Raw genomic sequence first — 17,765 nt, forward strand, 5'->3', positions numbered from 1 at the left:
GTGTTATTCATGTGGACAGGGCGAATGTTCAACATTCATACACCCTTCAGGGAAAAACATTAAAGTAGGTGGAAAAAAGAAAATAATTTTGAGCAGAGATCTGGATGTTCTCGTGCACAGATCTCGAAAGTTACAGCAGCAATGCTGTGAAGTGATAGTTGGAGCAAATAGAGGGTTGGGCTGCATTCAGAGGACAATTGAGTATAAGATGAGGCATATTCTTTCATGGGATGTGAGCGACACTGACAAGTTCAGAATTTGTTACCCATCCCTAATTGTCCTTGACAAGGTGGCGGTGAGCTCCCTTCTTGAATTGCTGCACTCCATGTGGTGTAGGTACACCCACAGTGCTGTTAGGAAGGGAGATCAAGAATTTTGACCCAGCATCAGTGCATGAACAGCGATATATTTTCAGATCAGATGGTGTGTGACTTGGAGGGGAGCTTGCACATGGTGGTGTTTCCATGCATCTGCAGCCCTTGTCCTTCAAGGTGGTGGAGGTCTTCGGTTTGGAAGGTGCTGTCTGCGGAGCCTTGGTGAGTTGCAGCAGTGCATCTGGTAGATGGTACACACTACTGCCACTGTGCGTCAGTGATGAAGGGAGTGAATGTTTAAGGTGGTGAATGGGGTGACAATCAAGGCGGCTGCTTTGTCCTGGACAGTGTCGAGTTTCTAGAGTATTGTTGGTGCTGCACTCATCCTGGTTTGTGCCTTGTAGATGGTTGACAAGTTTTGGAGAGTCAAAAATCACAAAATTATTGCAGTGCAGAAGGAGGCCATTCGGCCCATTGTGTCTGCATAGAATCATAGAACATAGAAAGTTTACAGCACAGGCAGGCCAAAAAACGAGCCACCCAGCTGAATCCCATTGCCCAGTATTTGGACCGTAGCCCTGCAGGTTCAGGTACTTGAGGTGCACATCCAGACTCCTTTTAAATGAGTTGAGGGTTTCTGCCTCAGCTACCCTTACAGGCAGTGAGTTCCAGACTCCCACAGCCCTCTGGGTGAAAAAACCTTTCCTCATCTCCCTCTAATTGTTCAACACATCACTTTAAATCTATGCCCCCTCGTCACTGACCTCCCTACTAAGGTAAATAGACCCTTCCCATCCATTCTATCCAGACCCCTCACAATTTTGTACATTTCAATCAAATCTCCCCTCAGCCTCCTCTATTCAACCCCAGCTGATCCAATCTTTCCTTATCGCTGCATTTTTCCAGAGCTGGCAACATCCTCGTAAACCTCCTCTGTAACCTCTCTAGTGCAATTACATCCTTTCTGGAATGAGGTGACCAGAACTGCACACAGAACTCAAGTTGTGGCCTAACTAATGATTGATACAGTTCCAGCAGAACCTCCCTGCTCTTATATTCTATACATCGGCTAATAAAGGAAAGGATTCCATAAGCCTTCTCAACCAACTTAACAACCTGTCCTGCTACTTTCAGGGATTTGTGGACATTCACTTCAAGGTCCCTCACTTCCTCTACACCTCTCAGCATTCACATATTAATTGTGTATTCCTTTGCTGTGTTTGACCTCACCAAAGGCATCACCTCACACTTCTCCAAGTTGAGTTCCATTTGCCACTTTTCTGCCCACCTGACCAGTCCATTTCTCCAGCTCTCCTAATGAGCATTTCACCACGTGCCATGAGCTGAGTTACTCATCACAGAATTCCCACTATCTGATTTACTCTTGTAGCCAGAGTATGTATATGAATGGTCCAGTTAAGCTTTTGTCAATGGTAACCCCCAGGATGTTGATGGTGGGGGGATTCAGCGATGGTAATGCTGTTGATCGTCAAAGGGAGATGGTTACATTCTCTCTTGTTGGAGATGGTCATTGCCTGGTACTTATGTGGTGTGAATGTTACTTACCACTTAGCAGCCCAAGTCTGAATGTTGTCCAGGTCTTGCTGCTTCTGGACACGGACTCCTTCAGTATCTGAGATGTCCCGAATTTGTCCTTTTATGAAACCTTGGTCAGGCCTCACTTGGAATATTGTATCCAGTCTTGGTCTCCTCACATGATGGGTGATATTGAGGCTTTGGAAAGGGTACAGAGGAGAGACATTCGACTAATTCCCAGTATAAGACATCTTGGTTATCAAGTTAGACTAAAAGAGTTGGGACCCTACACCTTAGAGAAACCTAGACTGAGGGGTGATCCGATTGAGGTTCATAAATAATGAAGGGTCCAATTTGCCATGGGAGAGGAGTCAAAACTTTATATTGGAAAAGGCCAGATGGCACCCGGATCACCTTAAATTTCATTTTCAGTGGTTGGTTAAAGTAACAGGATGGCCGAGTGGTTAAGGCGTTGGACTTAAGATCCAATAGACATGTGTCTGCCTGGGTTCAAACCCCACTCCTGGTATCTGTGCTTACAAAATGTTATTTATTCTTTCCCTGACTTTTGCCTTGCACCATCATCTCTTCTGTCATTTGATCACTCTTGCCTTCCAACTGATCACAGCTTCCTATTATTTGATCTGCCCCAGCACCGTTCCTTGGCTCTGCGCTTGCTTATAAACTGGTAAATCTTTAACTTAATCTCCTCTGTACCCTGACAATGACCTTCTCATCCTTCCTGGAGTGTGGGTCCTCACAGGATCCGCTGCCTCTCCGACTCCCCTCCAGGTAACTGAAGGCCCTGAGCCTTGGTCTCGCTTTATACGCTAGCTGGTAGTTGATTCCTTGCAGGTCTGCCACCGCTCAGGAGAAGCTCAAGACCCAAATCAAGCAAAGTATCAAGAGGAATGTGAACAAAGGCTCCCTGGTGCAGAGCAAGGGACAGGGCGCCTCCGGCTCCTTCAAAATCAGCAAGAAGGAAAACCCAGGGAAAAGTGGGAAAGAAGGTGAAGAAACCAGCAGCCAAGAAATCTTTAGTGAAGAAACCAGCAGACAAGAAATCTTCAGTGAATAAACCAGCAGACAAGAAATCTTTAGTGAAGAAACCAGCAGACAAGAAAGTGACAACAAAGAAAGTAACAGCCAAGAAAACGAGCAGCAAGGCGGCGGCAACGCCAAATCAGGTGGTGAAGAAAGCAGCGCTTCAGAAAAAGTCTCCTGCGAAGAAGGTCAAAAAAGGCAAGAGTGCGGCGGGCGGAAAGGCGCTGAAGAAAGTGCAGACATGGAAGAGCAAGGTCAAGCCGAAAGCAGCGAAGTCTCAGAAAGCAGGGTCTGGAAAGAAGTGAAAGCGCGGGAAACTTGTAAACATCTGAACACAAAGGCTCTTCTCAGAGCCACCCACATCTCTCAGGAAAGAGCTGATCCCCTGATCAAATGATCCCTGTCCAGGCCCCGCCTGCAGATTCCACATGGAAATGATTTGGAGTAAATCCAGGATCCCTGGTGACTCCCCTCCACCCAGCCCTTTCCCCACTCTCTGTCATAAAACAAAGGGATGTCCGGCCCTCACTCTAACTGGGGATGTGTTCGGTGCAGTCTCAGTTCACAAATTCAGGGGGAGAGTTTGTAAGACAGTAACACTGGCGGAGAAACCCCACCTCACAACTCAAACCCCAACACATGAGTTTCTCCAATTCAGCTGGAGTCGGGTGACAACAGGAGCTGGGATAGGCTGTGATCGGGAATGTTAGGAATGGATTTGTTCAGGGAGGAATGTACCTGGAATCTCCGAAAATAATAGTTCCTTATTTCCCCAGATGACATATTCTGCAGTGAGAATGAAAAGTCTCTTCACTGCTTCACATTTACTAATTGTTTGGTTCGAGATGAATAATGAGTCAGAGAGTAATGACAGGATCTGAAGCTTCTCTCACACCAGCCCTTGAATGACTCAGTGTGAAGTGTCCAATGTGTGAAGCTACTGACAGGGTTTGTCAATCTGAACAGTTTCAGCTCAGTTACTGGGGGCCTGGAATCCCCACAGTTTGACTCTGTCTCTGATTGGTCACCCGCTTCTCAATCCAATTCTTAACCAATAGGAGAATCACATATAAGTAAATAGAAGTTCTCATTGGCTTAGAATTTCCAATTGGAAAAAGCCCGGCAATTCCAGAGCAGGAAGGAATTGAAGTGATGGAAAATTTCAATTTTCAGGCAACAATTTTAAAACCTCTCATTTTATGTTCTGTTTTACTGTATTTACCGTCACAAAATCCTGACGCGATTTTAGGAATCGTTTTCATTTGTCAATCTGTTAACTGTAAGCGGCGGGAGGAAGGTCCAGTACAGCAATTTAAAACGGGACAAATATCAGCTTCCACTCTGTAAAAGGAACAAATTAGCGACTAACCGCTCCTCACAGGCTTCTCGGGGACTGACAGAAACGAGCGGTTTCTGATCTTTTCTCCTGAAAGAGGCAGATAATGCTGCAGGGAGCAATGAACTGCCCTTCACTTTCTGGCTGCTAATACACCCCTGACTTTAAACAGTTCAAACAGCGACTGATGCTTCTGCCGGAAAATGAGCAGATTCACCAGAATGATCCCGGTCCATCATGGCCAAAGACATCCAGCTGGCCCGCCGCATCTGCGGGGAACGCACCTAAAACCCAGCTTCAGTAACAAGTGTAACAAGGGCTCTTTTCAGAGCCACAAAATCAGCAAAGGAAAGAGCTGCCATCTCTGTTCATCATCAAACCCATTAGATTGGAGGGGCGGCCACATGGTTTCTGTTTTGTCACATCACTTTCCCGAAAGGCCTGTCGGACTGAGAGCTGATCTGGAATTTAGAAAGCAGCATTACCGGAGACTCATTGCTGCTCAGCACAATCTCAACCCCGCTCCTGGGATCCGTTAGCTGGCATTTGGGGAAAAGAAATGGATCCCAGTTTTATTTGGAAGGCATTCATGGAGCCGGGTCCGTTCACATGAGGGTTATTTACAAACATTACCCAATAAGTTCACTAATATTTGAATCCATTGGAGATCAGTACACAGGATATGTAAGGCAGCTCGGTCACTCTGACTGAAACCGCCAGTTCCCCGGGGTTGCAGACCCTGACACTGCGGGGAGAGAATCCCCGACTCTATCCCGCTGCCGGATGAAACAGACAGCTCTGTGTCCGGAGAATAGGGAGGGCCGGGGGGAAGGCACATATTAAAGCGCTGCAATGGACTCAGCTCCTGTGTGTGCACAACTCTGACTGATTCCGTCCTCTGGGAACAGTGCGGTCTAAACAGATCAGGTTAGGAGAGAAACACACAGCCCGAGAATGGCCTCTTTCTTCCTGCATTTACTCTGTTCTGGGAGCAGATTCTCATTGAGAAGTGGCGCTCAGATCACCAGAGAGAAAAAAAAGACACAATTCAAACTGTCCAAATGAAAAACAGAGAATTAACCCGGACACTTCCATTATTAAATTAATTCATCAGCTCCGAACCAGTTCCCGTTAATGTACCGGGATAATCTCGGGATTTATCAAATCGAGGGCAGCGGGATTTATTAAATTGTTGAATCTGACACCCGGTAGTTCAGTTCTTCACTTAACTAGAGGGGGAGATGTGTGAGCAGAGAAACAGAGCGAAATCCAGAGAGGGAACTGAAAACACACCTGGACAGATGTGAACAGGTCAATCCACTGTGACAATAACTCCATCTCTGACTCCTTCCTGACAGTAACCAGTCCTTTCACAGAGACTGTGAGTGGCTCTGAAAAGAGCCATTGGTTTATTAGATGACATTTTGGCCGCTTTACTTTTTCTGGGAGCTCTTGAGTGCTGGATTTCTTGGGCAGCAGCACGGCCTGCATATTCGGCAGCACCACGCCATGAGCGATAGTCACCCCACCCAGCAGCTTGTTGAGCTCCTCGTCGTTGCGGACGGCCAGCTGCAGGTGTCTGGGAATGATGCGGGTCTTCTTGTTGTCCCGGGCCGCGTTACCGGCCAGCTCGAGGATTTCAGCGGTCAGATACTCGAGCACAGCAGCCAGATCGACCGGGGCTCCGGCACCCACACGCTCAGCATAGTTACCCTTTCTCAGGAGCCTGTGAACACGGCCCACCGGGAACTGCAGTCCAGCCCGGGAGGAGCGAGACTTGGCCTTGGCCCGAGCTTTCCCGCCGGTCTTACCTCTTCCAGCCATTTCCACAATCTCACAAATACTTTCACAAAGAATGAATAATTTCCTTAGCATTGATAGCATGTCGCAGGCAGTCAGGATGGCCGAGCAGTCTAAGGCGCTGCGTTCAGGTCGCAGTCTCTACTGGAGGCGTGGGTTCGAATCCCACTTCTGACAAGTTGTGTTTTGACTGAACTGGAGGCGTTTGGGAGCAGCGGTAAAAAGCAAAGAAAAATCAGGTAAGAACATGGGCAAACAAAATAACAATGGACCCAAAGATGTTGCATGAAAACATTAGAGTCAGAGGCAACTAAGCAAACAGCAGGGCGCAGAAAAGATCAAAAATGGAACCTTTGTATCGGTTTGGAAGATGTTGCCAATATCCTGAAAGAATACATTACTGTCTTCCCGAATGAGAGGGTGATGCAGATATTGTTATTAAGGAGGAGGAGTGTGAAGTATTGGACGTGATAACTTAAGGAGAGAGGAAGTCTGAATGGGATGAGCATCCTTGTATGTGGATAAATCACCAGGACCAGATGAAATGTACCCCAGGCTGTTGAAAGAAGCCAGGGAAGAAATAGTGGAAGGTCTGACCATCATTTTCCAATCCCTCACTGGATACAGGTGTGGTGCGAGAGGATTGGAGGTCTTGTAACGTTGCAATAAAAGCAAAATACGAGGCAGATCAAGCAGGGCTGATCCTTTTGAGCAGAGAAACAGGGCTGAATTCCCTGAACCAGTGCTACAGCTTTCAGAATAGAAGGAGCCTATACACACCTGATGGGTTCCACTTAAACAAAAGAGCTGGAGGTGTTGACGGTCAGAACAGATAAAATGTGGAGGAGTGTTTGAAGCAGATGCTGTGTGGTTACTGTAGTTGTACTATGGAGTTATTTCAAGGAGGTGATTCTGAATGTAATGGATCAACGTGGACCCGTCCAAGGCAAAGGTTCTAAGCTTGTCTGTGGTCCAGCCTGGTTGAATGGAACTGAAGCAAACAAATCATCCAGAAGTGGAAAAGAAATATAAGGCCATGAAAGCACAGAATTCAGATGGATGCAATACCAGATGGTATGGCAAGAGTGTAAAACAGCAACAGACTGGTGAATAAAACTTTCCCATTGAATGAGACAAGAGAAGAGAAGGGTAATAATAGTGTCAGAGGTGAGTTGTGACACTATTCACATTCCACCTTGATCTGAATAGGACTGTTGAAGGGAGTGATTGAGAAGAATAGAGGAGAAATGAAAAGAAAGGAGAAATAAACAAAAGGTCTTTTGATTTTAGAATGCTTGTTTTTGGAAATGACAGGCTGTAAAGTGTGTGTGTCAGAAGATATAGAGCGAAGTTGGGTATGAAAAGATCACAGGAAAGTTGTGCCCTGAGACAAGGTGTGTGTTGACAGGAAAGCTGCTTTCTTTTGCACAAAATGTAATTTATTCATATAATTTGTGCAATTACATTGCAAAGCAGTTCAAATTTAATATTACATAAGGTACAATACAGATCAGTGTCCTTCAATAATGTACATGATGTATCTCACTATCCCTGCCTGCACAGGTTATATTTACAGTATTTACATTACACATCAAACATTCTCTGGTGCAAACAGTCCGAGGGGTTTTACACGGGCTCCAGCCCCTCACTGGACTATGGCCTACTAGGGCCTCAGACTGCAGCCTTTCCCCATTGAGTCTCCATGGTGGCTTCCCCAAGCTTCAATGCCGTCCCACAGCACATTGTCTTGGACGTTGCAATGTGCCAGTCTGCAACACTCGGTAATGGACAGCTCTTTGCACTGGAATACCTGTCCCACGGCCGGGCTCGTTCTCAATAGAGATCATTTCAAATGAAAATTTCCTAAATCCGTGCTTTCTCTCTCGCAATAAAGAGAACAGGATGTCTAGTAGATTCAGTGTGAGACAATAACACTGCCGGGTAAAGGCCGCTTTCCAACTCCAATCTTAACACAGGAGATTCCCCAAACAGCTACAGTAAGGTGTTGTAAACTGCTGGAAGCGGATGTGTGTGGAAATGGTGATGTTACTGAGGAGGTTTCTTCGTCTAGAATGGACTGTGTTTAGGTGGGAATATTACTGAGTGTTAATTGCATCGGGACCATATTTAAAAGCTCCGGCTTTCTGGAAAGCCTTGACTATGAAGGCCGAGTCTGGAAGGGTTTGTGTGGAGAGCTGGGTTTCGGTTCTACTGTTAATAAAGGGTTTGAAATTGGCAGCCCGGAGGAAACTGGAGGTGGAGCTGAAAGATGAGGGGCCGTTCTCTCTCTGTCTGTCACTCTGGGTGTCTCCTCCATCTAGCTCTCTGTTTAATCTTCACTCTTGTCTCCTCCCCTCCCTGCTCTCACTCTGCCTTTCTCAGCCAGGTCCGGGTGGCCTGTAAAAAAAGGAGCCTGACGGAATCAGTCTCTTTTATTGTGCACTGATTTGAGGCAAGAATCAACATGTCTGGCAGTAAACAAGAGTATGCTCCAGGCTGGCAGTATGTTAGAATCCATGAGGAAAGGCATCATCACCCTCACCGACAAGCGGAAGGGGGAGCGGACAGAAATAAGAAATTGGTGGCCCACCTCACTGCTTAATGCTGACTATAAGATTCTGTTAAAAGTCATAGCCAGTCGATTCAAGTCTGCTCTGGAGTTGGTGATTCACCCTGATCAGACCTATACTACACCAGGCAGGACAATCTCTGATAGCATTGCGCTACTCAGAGATAAGATCACCTATGTACAGGACAGGAGGGTGGACACCTGCCTCATCAGCCTGGACCAGGAGAAGGCTTTTGACAGGATATCGCACACTTACATGATGGATGTGCATTCCAAAATGGGGTTTGGGGAGGGAATCTGCAATTGGGTCAAACTACTCTACACAAACATCAGTAGTGCAGTCTCAATCAATGGGTGGGAATCAGAAAGTTTCCCGATCCAATCTGGAGTCAGACAGGGCTGTCCTCTCTCCCCTGTCTTGTTTGTTTGCAGTATTGAACCCTTTGCTGAGTCTATTAGGAAGAATGCGAGCATCAGAGGGGTGACAATCCCAGGCAGCGGAGGCACTCAGTTTAAAACCTCCCTGTGCATGGATAACGTCGCCGTTTTATGCTCGGATCCACTGTCTGTGCGCAGACTAATGAGCATCTGCGACCAGCTCGAACTGGCCTTGGGAGCCAATGTTAAACATGGCAAGAGCGAGGCCATGTTCTTTGGGAACTGGGCTAACCGATCCTTTGACCCCTTCACCGTTAGGTCAGACTACCTGAAGGTGCTGGGGGTATGGTTTGGAAGGGCTGGGACGTGCACCAAAACCTGGAAGGAGCGAGTAGCCAGGGTCCAACATAAGCTGAGCATGTGGGAGCAGCGATCTCTCTCCATTATGGGTAAGAACCTGGTCATCAAGGGCGAGGTGCTCACATTGCTGTACGTGGTGCTGGTCTGGCCCATACCGCATTCCTGCGCTGTGGCGATCACCTGAGCCATTTTCCGCTTCATCTGGGCATCCAAAATGGTCCGAGTCCGGAGGGACACGATGTTCAAACCTCTGGATAAGGGCGGGAAAAATGTACCCAACGTCGCCCTCATCCTTCTGGCTACCTTTGTGTGTGTAGATCCCCAGTTTGCAAACTTCAAGTGTCACTACGTGCTGAGGTTCTATCTGTCCCCGGTGTTGCAAAGGATGGGCCTGGTCATATTGCCGCGGAATGCTCCATCCAGTTGGACTGTGCCATACTGCCTATCCTTCATGGAAAAGTTTCTGTGGAAAAACACCTTTGACCACCAATCCATCAGGCAGTGGTCTGCACGGAATATCCTCAAGGCCCTACGGGAAAAGGAGATGGTGGATCCTGTCGGATGGTCCCCTGAGCAGAAGTACAAAGTCATTTGGCAGAATGCCTCATCACCAGAACTTTCAAACAAGCACCAAAATGTAGCCTGGCTGATGATGAGAAGAGCCCTCCCCGTCAGATCCTTCCTGCACACCCGAAGTCTCACCCCATCCACACGCGGCCCTCGAGGTGGCTGTGGTGGAAAAGAGACGTTGCCCACCTCTTTCTGGAATGTGTCTTTGCAAAGCAGGTGTGGAAGTGATGCAATGGTTTTTGTCGAGGTTCATCCCAAGCAGCTCTGTAGCACAGGAGTCTGTGCTCTGTGGGCTGTTCCCAGGGACGCACACCGAGATAAACATCAACTGTTGCTGGAGGACTATCAATTCGTTGAAAGACGCTCTTTGGTCTGCCCGAAACTTGCTGGTCTTCCAGTGCAAAGAGTTGTCCACGACCGAATGTTGCAGACTGACGCATTCCAAGGTCCAGGACTACGTGCTGAGGGACGCACTAAAGCTTGGGGCAGCTGCAGCAAAGGCTCAATGTGGAAAGACCACTGTGTAAGGTCCCCTCACCAAGCTGAACTGAGGGGCTGGATCCATGGGAAACCACTCGAACTGTAGCCAGAAAATATTTGTTTGCTGTAAAATGTACATGGCATGACAATGAAATGGAAGGGTTGTGAGGCAACTCACTCCTGTATTGAAGGAAACTGATCTCCTTTGCACTCTCTGTATTGTTTGACTTGGTGCTTTTTGGAACTGTTTTGTAATGTTTTTTTTTACAGATTTTTATGAATAAAGTATATTTTGGAAATTAATAAAAGAAAGTCTGGCAGAGGTAAAGGAGGGAAAGGACTGGGCAAAGGCGGAGCAAAGCGGCACCGCAAAGTGCTTCGTGATAATATCCAGGGCATCACCAAACCAGCAATCCGCCGCCTGGCTCGCCGTGGCGGGGTCAAGCGGATCTCGGGTTTGATCTGTGAGGAGACTCGCGGGGTGTTGAAGGTTTTCCTGGAGAATGTGATCAGGGATGCGGTCACCTACACTGAACACGCCATGCGCAAGACGGTCACTGCCATGGATGTGGTGTACGCTCTGAAACGGCAGGGCCGCACTCTCTACGAATTCAGCGGCTGAACAACTCGACCCTTTCCAGCAAACACAACAAAGGCTCTTCTAAGAGCCACCCACCGCCTCACAGAGAGAGCAGTGACCTGGAAACGGGAGCTGGGATAGGCTGTTTAGAACTGTCTAGAATAAATCTGTGCTGTGTTCGAGATACAAAACTGGAATCCCCAAATTTGACATTTCATTTGCAGCAAGGAAGTGCAGTGGATTTGATTTTCTGAACGGGCTGTGTAAACAGCGCCTGAGGCTCTGCAGTTAGTGATTTCTCCAGTCGACACATGCCCTCAGTGAAAAGCCACATCACTCCTCCAGAATCACTCATTGTTTTCATAGAATTTCAAAATGATTTCGCTGCAATGAGGGAATCCGGGAGTTTTGCAGCAGCCATCGCTGGAACCAAACCCACTTGTGATGTTATTTCCCCCGAGACAGTGTTTCCTGCACTGAAACTGACAGGGTTTGTGAAACTGATCAGTTTCAGCTCAGTCATTCAGGGACCTGGAATTCCCGCAGTTTGAGCCCGCGCTATCCAGAGCCCACTTCTGATTGGTCACCCTCTTCCCATTCGCATGTCTTAACCAATTGCCGAGCCTCGAATTAGAAAATACAGCAAATCATTGGCTTAAATTGTCGTCCTGGCAGAAAGATTGAATTCAAAAAAGCCGCCAATTTCAGTGTTGGGCAGAATCGAATTACTCAACGAATCTCAATAACGAAATTGGCGGCACATTTTATACTTACCCCGATTTTCATTTCCATCGATTGGGGTGCTAATTCACTCGGGTGCGTTTGCTAATACTAACTGTAATCCTCAGATCCATTTAACATTTCAATAATCCTATTAAATACAAAAGGAATTTTATGATTGAATTTCCATTGGAATATAGTGAAATAGTATCCCGATCGATGGAAAGGAAAATCGGGCAGAGGATAAAATGTGCTGCCAATTCGTTATTGTGATTTGTTTATATAACTGACCAGGACTGACTTCACCCGAACACAGCTACTAGCTCCCACCCCACTGACCGTTCTCCCCCCTCTGCAACTCGCTTTCTCCCCCTCCTCCCTACTGGTGAAATTCCGCACTCTGTCTGTTCGCTCTCCGCACCCCCACCCCCCACCCTGTCCCAGCCCAGCCCACAGCTACTAGCTCTGGCCGTGACACTCGCTCCCACATTTCTTCACCAGGCGCCACCTGTAGAAGCAGGAGGGCCGCAAGGGGTGACAGGGCGACGGAGGAGTGAGTGGCTGAGAGGAGGGAAGCGGCGCGGCCTGGAGCGAGTGGCCAGAGAGTGGGGTGGTGCGAAGCGAGGAACAACTGGCCAGGGGAGTGGGGGGGTGGGGGAGCAGCGAGGTCTGGAGCGAGCGGCTGAGGGGGGGAATCGTCGAGGCCTGGAGTGAGTTGCCGAGGGGGGAGAGCTACAGCTTCAAAATCTCCCATTCAGCCACTTCCTCCAGCCAAATGGTGGGGTGATGGGGTGGCTAGATACCCAATGACGCTTTATCACGCATGCACGAAGATGGATTTATTGCGGAAATGTGATGACGTTGGCGCTGCAAAATGACATCATCCCGTGCACGCGCCACTCAATCCTGGCAAGATGTCAAAAATCACTGATTTTTTGGGACTTTTCAGTGCACTCCTCTTTCTTTAGTTGCCTCTTACCTTAATGTATTGAAGAAACATCTTTGGGTCCATTTTCATTTTACTTGTCAATATTCTTCCATGTTCTCCCTTCACCGCTGCTCCCAAATCCCTCCAGTTCAGTCAAAACACAACTTGGTAGATTTGGGATTTGAACACACGCCTCCAGAAAACACTACGACCTGAACACAGCCCTTTCGACCACTCGGCCATCTTGACTGTTTCAAGCTTACGACAAAAGCTGAGAAATTATCCATTCTTTGTGAAAGTATTTGTGAGATTGTGGAAATGTCTGGAAGAGGAAAGACCGGCAGGAAAGCTCGGTCCAAGGCCAAGTCTCGCTCCTCCCGGGCTGGACTGCAGTTCCCGGTGGGCCGTGTTCACAGGCGCCTGAGAAAGGGCAACTATGCTGAGCGTGTGGGTGCTGGAGCCCCGGTCTATCTTGCTGCTGTGCTCGAGTACCTGACCGCTGAAATCCTCGAGCTGGCCGGTAACGCGGCCCGGGACAACAGGAAGACCCGCATCATCCCCAGAAACCTGCAGCTGGCCATCCGCAACAACGAGGAGCTCAACAAGCTGCTGGGAGACGTGACCATCGCTCAGGGCGGGGTGCTGCCTAATATCCAGGCTGTGCTGCTGCCCAAGAAAACCAGCGCTCAGAGCTCCCAGAAAAAGTAAAGCGGCCAAATTGACATCAAATAAACCAAAGGCTCTTTTCAGAGCCACCCACAGTCTCTGTGAAAGGGCTGGTTACTGTCAGGAGGGAGTCAGAGATGGAGTTATTGTAACAGTGGATTGACCTGTTGCACATCTGTCCAGCTGTGTTTTCATTTCGCTCTGTTTTTCTGCTCACACATCTCCCCCTCGAGTTAATTGCAGAACTGAACTACAGGGTGTAGAATCAACAATTCCCAGGAGCGGGGGGTGAGATTGTGCTGAGCAGCAATGAGCCTCCAGTAATGATGCTTTCTAAATTCCAGATCAGCTCTCAGTCCAACAGGCCTTTCGTATTTTAAATATCACAACAGAGCTGTGCGGGGGTGAGCGCAGCCTCAGCTGCACCGAGTCTCAGGGGCTCTCAGGACCCCAATCAGAGCCACCAGGCCTGGCGGGCGTGCAGCAAGGACCCGGGGGAGGGAGGGTGCACCATTAAAGTGATGGTGCAGCACCTCCCCCATCCTCGCCGCCACTTCCCGGTTTCTTCTCCCGTTTATCTCAACATTAAGAAGACGCTTTTGCTCTGGACTACACTGGTTATAAATTAAGACCCAACTTTGTCTCTGAAAGTGATGAATAGCAGCAACAACAGCAGAATCCAACCCCTGCAGTTACATGTGAACTTGCTGATGTTGCAGCAGATTGAATGACTGAGTGAATCCCTTCCCACACACATGGCAGGGGAACGGCCTCTCCCCAGAGTGAATGTGTTGGTGTTTCAGCAGATCATTACTGCTTTTCAAGCTCTTCTCACAGTCAGGACATTGAAAAGGTCTCTGATCAGTGTGAACAAGTTGATGTTCAGTGAGGTTGGATGACTGAGTGAACCCCTTCCCACACACGGAGCAGGTAAATGATCTCTCCCCAGTGTGAACTCACTGGTGTTTCAGCAGGTTGACTCTGGCTGGGTTCAGTACTACACTCACTGGTTCCTCTCTCTGTCTTCCCCTGAAGGTGCTGATTCTGACTGTATGTATGTGCTCTCTCCCCCTCCGACCCTCCCTGTCCAATGTAGTATCTCCCAGTTTTGGTGATGTGCTCTCCCTGACCTGTCTCCATTTCTCCTTCTTATACAGACTTGCCCTGACTGTCACTATTTCATAGAATCATACAGCACAGAAGGAGGCCAATCGGTCTTTTGTGCCTGTGCTGAATCTGTGAAAAAAATGATGCAATTAGTCCAACCCCCTGCCTATTTCCCCATAGTCCTGGAGAAATTCACTTTGAAATATTTGTCCAATTCCTTTATGAAAGTTATAATTGAATCTGTTTCCACCACCCTGTCAGACAATTCATTCCAAATCCGAATCAGTTACTGGGTAAAAAGATCTCTCCTCACCTCCCCTTGACATTTTTGGCCAACAATCCCAGCTTCACCACCCTGTCCAGAGAACTGAAACCCCTCATCTCTGGTATCATTCTCGTAAATCTCCTCCAAACTGTCTCAAAAGCTTTGATGTCCTTTCTGAAACCTGGTGCCCAGAACTGGACACATTACTGTAGCTGAGATCGAGCCAGCGACGCCCACATCCCACGAACGGATAAAAAAACGCTCCCTGCTAAATCCCCAATTCTTATCCATTTACAGACGCTCCTTGCCCAGTCCCCAAATCTTATTCATTTAGAGACGCTCCCTGCCCAATCCCCAATTTCTATCCATTTATAGACGCTCTCTGACCAGTTGACCTTGCTGGCGGGCAGTTTCGGGAAGCCTCACAGGGAAAAGCTTAACCGCCACCCGCAGGGACACAAACGGGATCGTTCCATCCTATTGTGGCCTTGACGCCCTGCTCCAGCTGTGTGCACCCGCTACGGGCGCGGTCTCCCTGCACTTTGTGAATATTCCGCTCCAGCTGCAGATGGAGCTCAGCCACTACCGCGCCTGCTCCTTATCAGAGACAAGGCAAATTCTGGAGCGCAGAGCATTCTGGGTACCACAACTGTCATTAATGCCAATCTCTGACATGATAATCAGGTTTTATTTCCTACATTTCATTTCCTGGTATGTTAGTGCGTGTTTTCTTTTGCACCCGTCAGTGCCTGGGAGGAGAGAGTCAGCTTCACTTTGTAGCCGTGAATTTCTGGTGTGAGAATGTGGGTTCTTACTCTGTATGTTTCAGTTTTCGGTTTGTGACTGTTTCTGCTATTGCTATGTGAGTTAACTTTGTGGAAAGAGATGCAGTGGTTTTTGTCGATCTTCCTCCCAAGCAGCTCGGTAACACAGGAGTCTGTGCTCTCCGGGCTATTCCCAGGGACGCACACCGAGACAAACATCAACTGCTGCTGGAGGACTATCAATTCGGTGAAAGACGGCCTTTGGTCTGCCTGAAACTTGCTGGTCTTCCAGCGAAAAGAGTTGTCCACCACCGAATGTTGCAGACTGGCACATTCCAAGATCCAGGACTACGTGCTGAGGGACGCACTAAAGCTTGGGGCAGCCGCAGCAAAGGCTCAATGGGGAAAGACCACAGTGTAAGGTCCCCACACCAAGCTGAACTGAGGGGCTGGATCCATATGAAATCCCTCGAACTGTATCGGAGAAATTTTGTGCGCTGTAAATGTAAAAATGTATATGGCATGACAATGAAATGGAAGGGTTGTGAGGCAACTCATGATTGTACAGAAGGTAACTGATCACCTTTGCACTGTTTGTATGTTTTGACTTGATGCTGTTTTAAACTGTTTGGGAATGTAATTTTTACAGATTTTTATGAATAAAGTATATTTTGGAAATAAAAAATAAATGTGAGTTTCACCACATATCTTTCAACAACTTGTATGTGAACATCAGCTTTTGTCCAGATCTATCAGTTTCTGATATAGAGTCATAGAGTTATACAGCACAGAAACAGGCCCTTCAGCCCATTGAGTCTGTGCTGGCCATCAAGCACCTAACTATTCTAATCCCATTTGCCAGTATTTGGCCCGTAGCCTTGCATGCTATAGCATTTCAAATGCTCATGTAAATACTTCTTAATTGTTGTGAGGGTTCCGGCCTCTACCACCTATTCAGGGAGTGCGTTCCAGATTCCAACCACCCTCTGGGTAAAACTTTTTTCCTCAAATGCCATCTAAACCTCCTGCCCCTTACCCTAAATCTATGCCACCTGGTTATTGACCCCTCCGCTAAGGTAAAATGTTTCTTCCTATCTAACCCATCAATGCCCCTCATAATTTTGTAAACCTCAATCTTATCTCCCCTCAGCCTTCTCTGCTCTAAGGAAAACAACGCGAGCCTTTTCAGTCTCTCTTCATAGCTGAAATGCTCCAGCCCAGGCAACATCCTGGTGACTCTCTTCTGTACCCTCTCCAGTGCAATCACATCCTTCCTATAGTGTGGTACCCAGAACAGTACACAGTACTCCAGCTGTGGCCTAACTAGCATTTTATGCAGCTCCGTCATAACCTCCCTGCTCTTATATTCTCTGCCTCGGACGATCTATATTGGCCTGTAATCTAAGGCTTTCCTCCTCACTATTTACGACACCACCAATTTTCATGTCATGTGTGAGAAAGGGTTTGATTCTATCCCTATCAGTATCCGTTACATGCATGTGTTTTTAATCTGCACCCCCTCTGTTTTATTCTCTGTACTTGTCAGCCTCCTGTAGGTGAGTCTGTGTTTTGCTCTTCATCTCTCAGTCTTCGAAGTATGAGCCTGGGTTTGTACCTAATTTTCTTTGTACCTTGCAGGATGGATATTGAAGAGAGGTTTTTACACATTAACTGCCATATCCTGATAAGTGATTTTTGGGTTTCACACAGTATCTGTCAGTTTCTTGTCTAGGACTGTTGGTTTTACTCTGTCGCTGGCATTTGCTGGTTTGTTAGTGTGGGGTTTCCACTGTACCTGTCAGTTTCTCATATGTGAGTGTTGGTTTCACTTTGTATAGAATCATAGATCACAGAATACTTACAGCACAAAAGGAGGGATTCAGCTCATCGTGCTTGTGCTGCCTCTCTGCACAAGCAGCTCAGCTCATGCCACATCCTCATGTATTCCATGAAAACCTGAATTTTTTTTCCCTTCAGATAATTATCATATATCCTTTTGAAAGCTATGGTTGAATCTTCCTCCGTCACACTCTCAGGCAGTAAATATCACATCTTAACCATTTGCTGCATAAAAAAGGTTTTTCCTCATGTTGCCTTTGGTTCTTTTCCCATTCACCTTAAATCGGTGTCCTCTGCTTACTCAGCCATGCGTAATATTTCCCATTGCTTTCTCAGCACTGATGAATTGTGAGGTGGGAGACAGCCAGAAGTCCCACTGAGCTGCACTGACCCCCAGCTGAAAAAGAAATGAGATAAAGTTCAATCTTTCACAGCGAGATGCTGCAGAGAGTTAAGAGTCCCGAATGAAAGAGAGCGTTTCTCATAATGTTGTTGAATTTCATTTCAAA

The 17,765-nt window shown here is 47.5% G+C and overlaps 2 protein-coding genes and 2 non-coding genes across 4 annotated transcripts in view; 3 read left to right on the plus strand and 1 right to left on the minus strand.

Moving 5' to 3' along the window:
• Positions 1-6,081, minus strand: part of LOC137365671 (histone H2A-like) — a 65,363-nt gene extending 59,282 nt beyond the window's left edge. Inside the window, exon 1 of the mRNA XM_068028041.1 lies at positions 5,668-6,081. Coding sequence (XP_067884142.1) covers positions 5,668-6,054 — 387 coding nt within the window. The 5' untranslated portion in view covers positions 6,055-6,081. The remainder of the gene's footprint in view (positions 1-5,667) is intronic.
• On the plus strand, positions 2,297-2,379 carry trnal-uaa (transfer RNA leucine (anticodon UAA)). The gene has a single exon. It is a non-coding gene; the product is annotated as a tRNA-Leu (tRNA).
• A 43-nt stretch (positions 6,082-6,124) lies between the features above and the next one.
• Positions 6,125-6,207, plus strand: trnal-cag (transfer RNA leucine (anticodon CAG)). Its single transcript has one exon. It is a non-coding gene; the product is annotated as a tRNA-Leu (tRNA).
• A 6,726-nt stretch (positions 6,208-12,933) lies between these two features.
• Positions 12,934-13,323, plus strand: LOC137365666 (histone H2A.J-like). Its single transcript, XM_068028035.1, has one exon. The coding sequence runs from the start codon at positions 12,934-12,936 to the stop codon at positions 13,321-13,323; it is 390 nt and encodes a 129-aa protein (XP_067884136.1).
• The last annotated feature ends 4,442 nt before the right edge of the window (positions 13,324-17,765 follow it).

Source organism: Heterodontus francisci, unplaced genomic scaffold (genome assembly GCF_036365525.1).
Source record: "Heterodontus francisci isolate sHetFra1 unplaced genomic scaffold, sHetFra1.hap1 HAP1_SCAFFOLD_51_1, whole genome shotgun sequence".
Taxonomy (NCBI): domain Eukaryota; kingdom Metazoa; phylum Chordata; class Chondrichthyes; order Heterodontiformes; family Heterodontidae; genus Heterodontus; species Heterodontus francisci.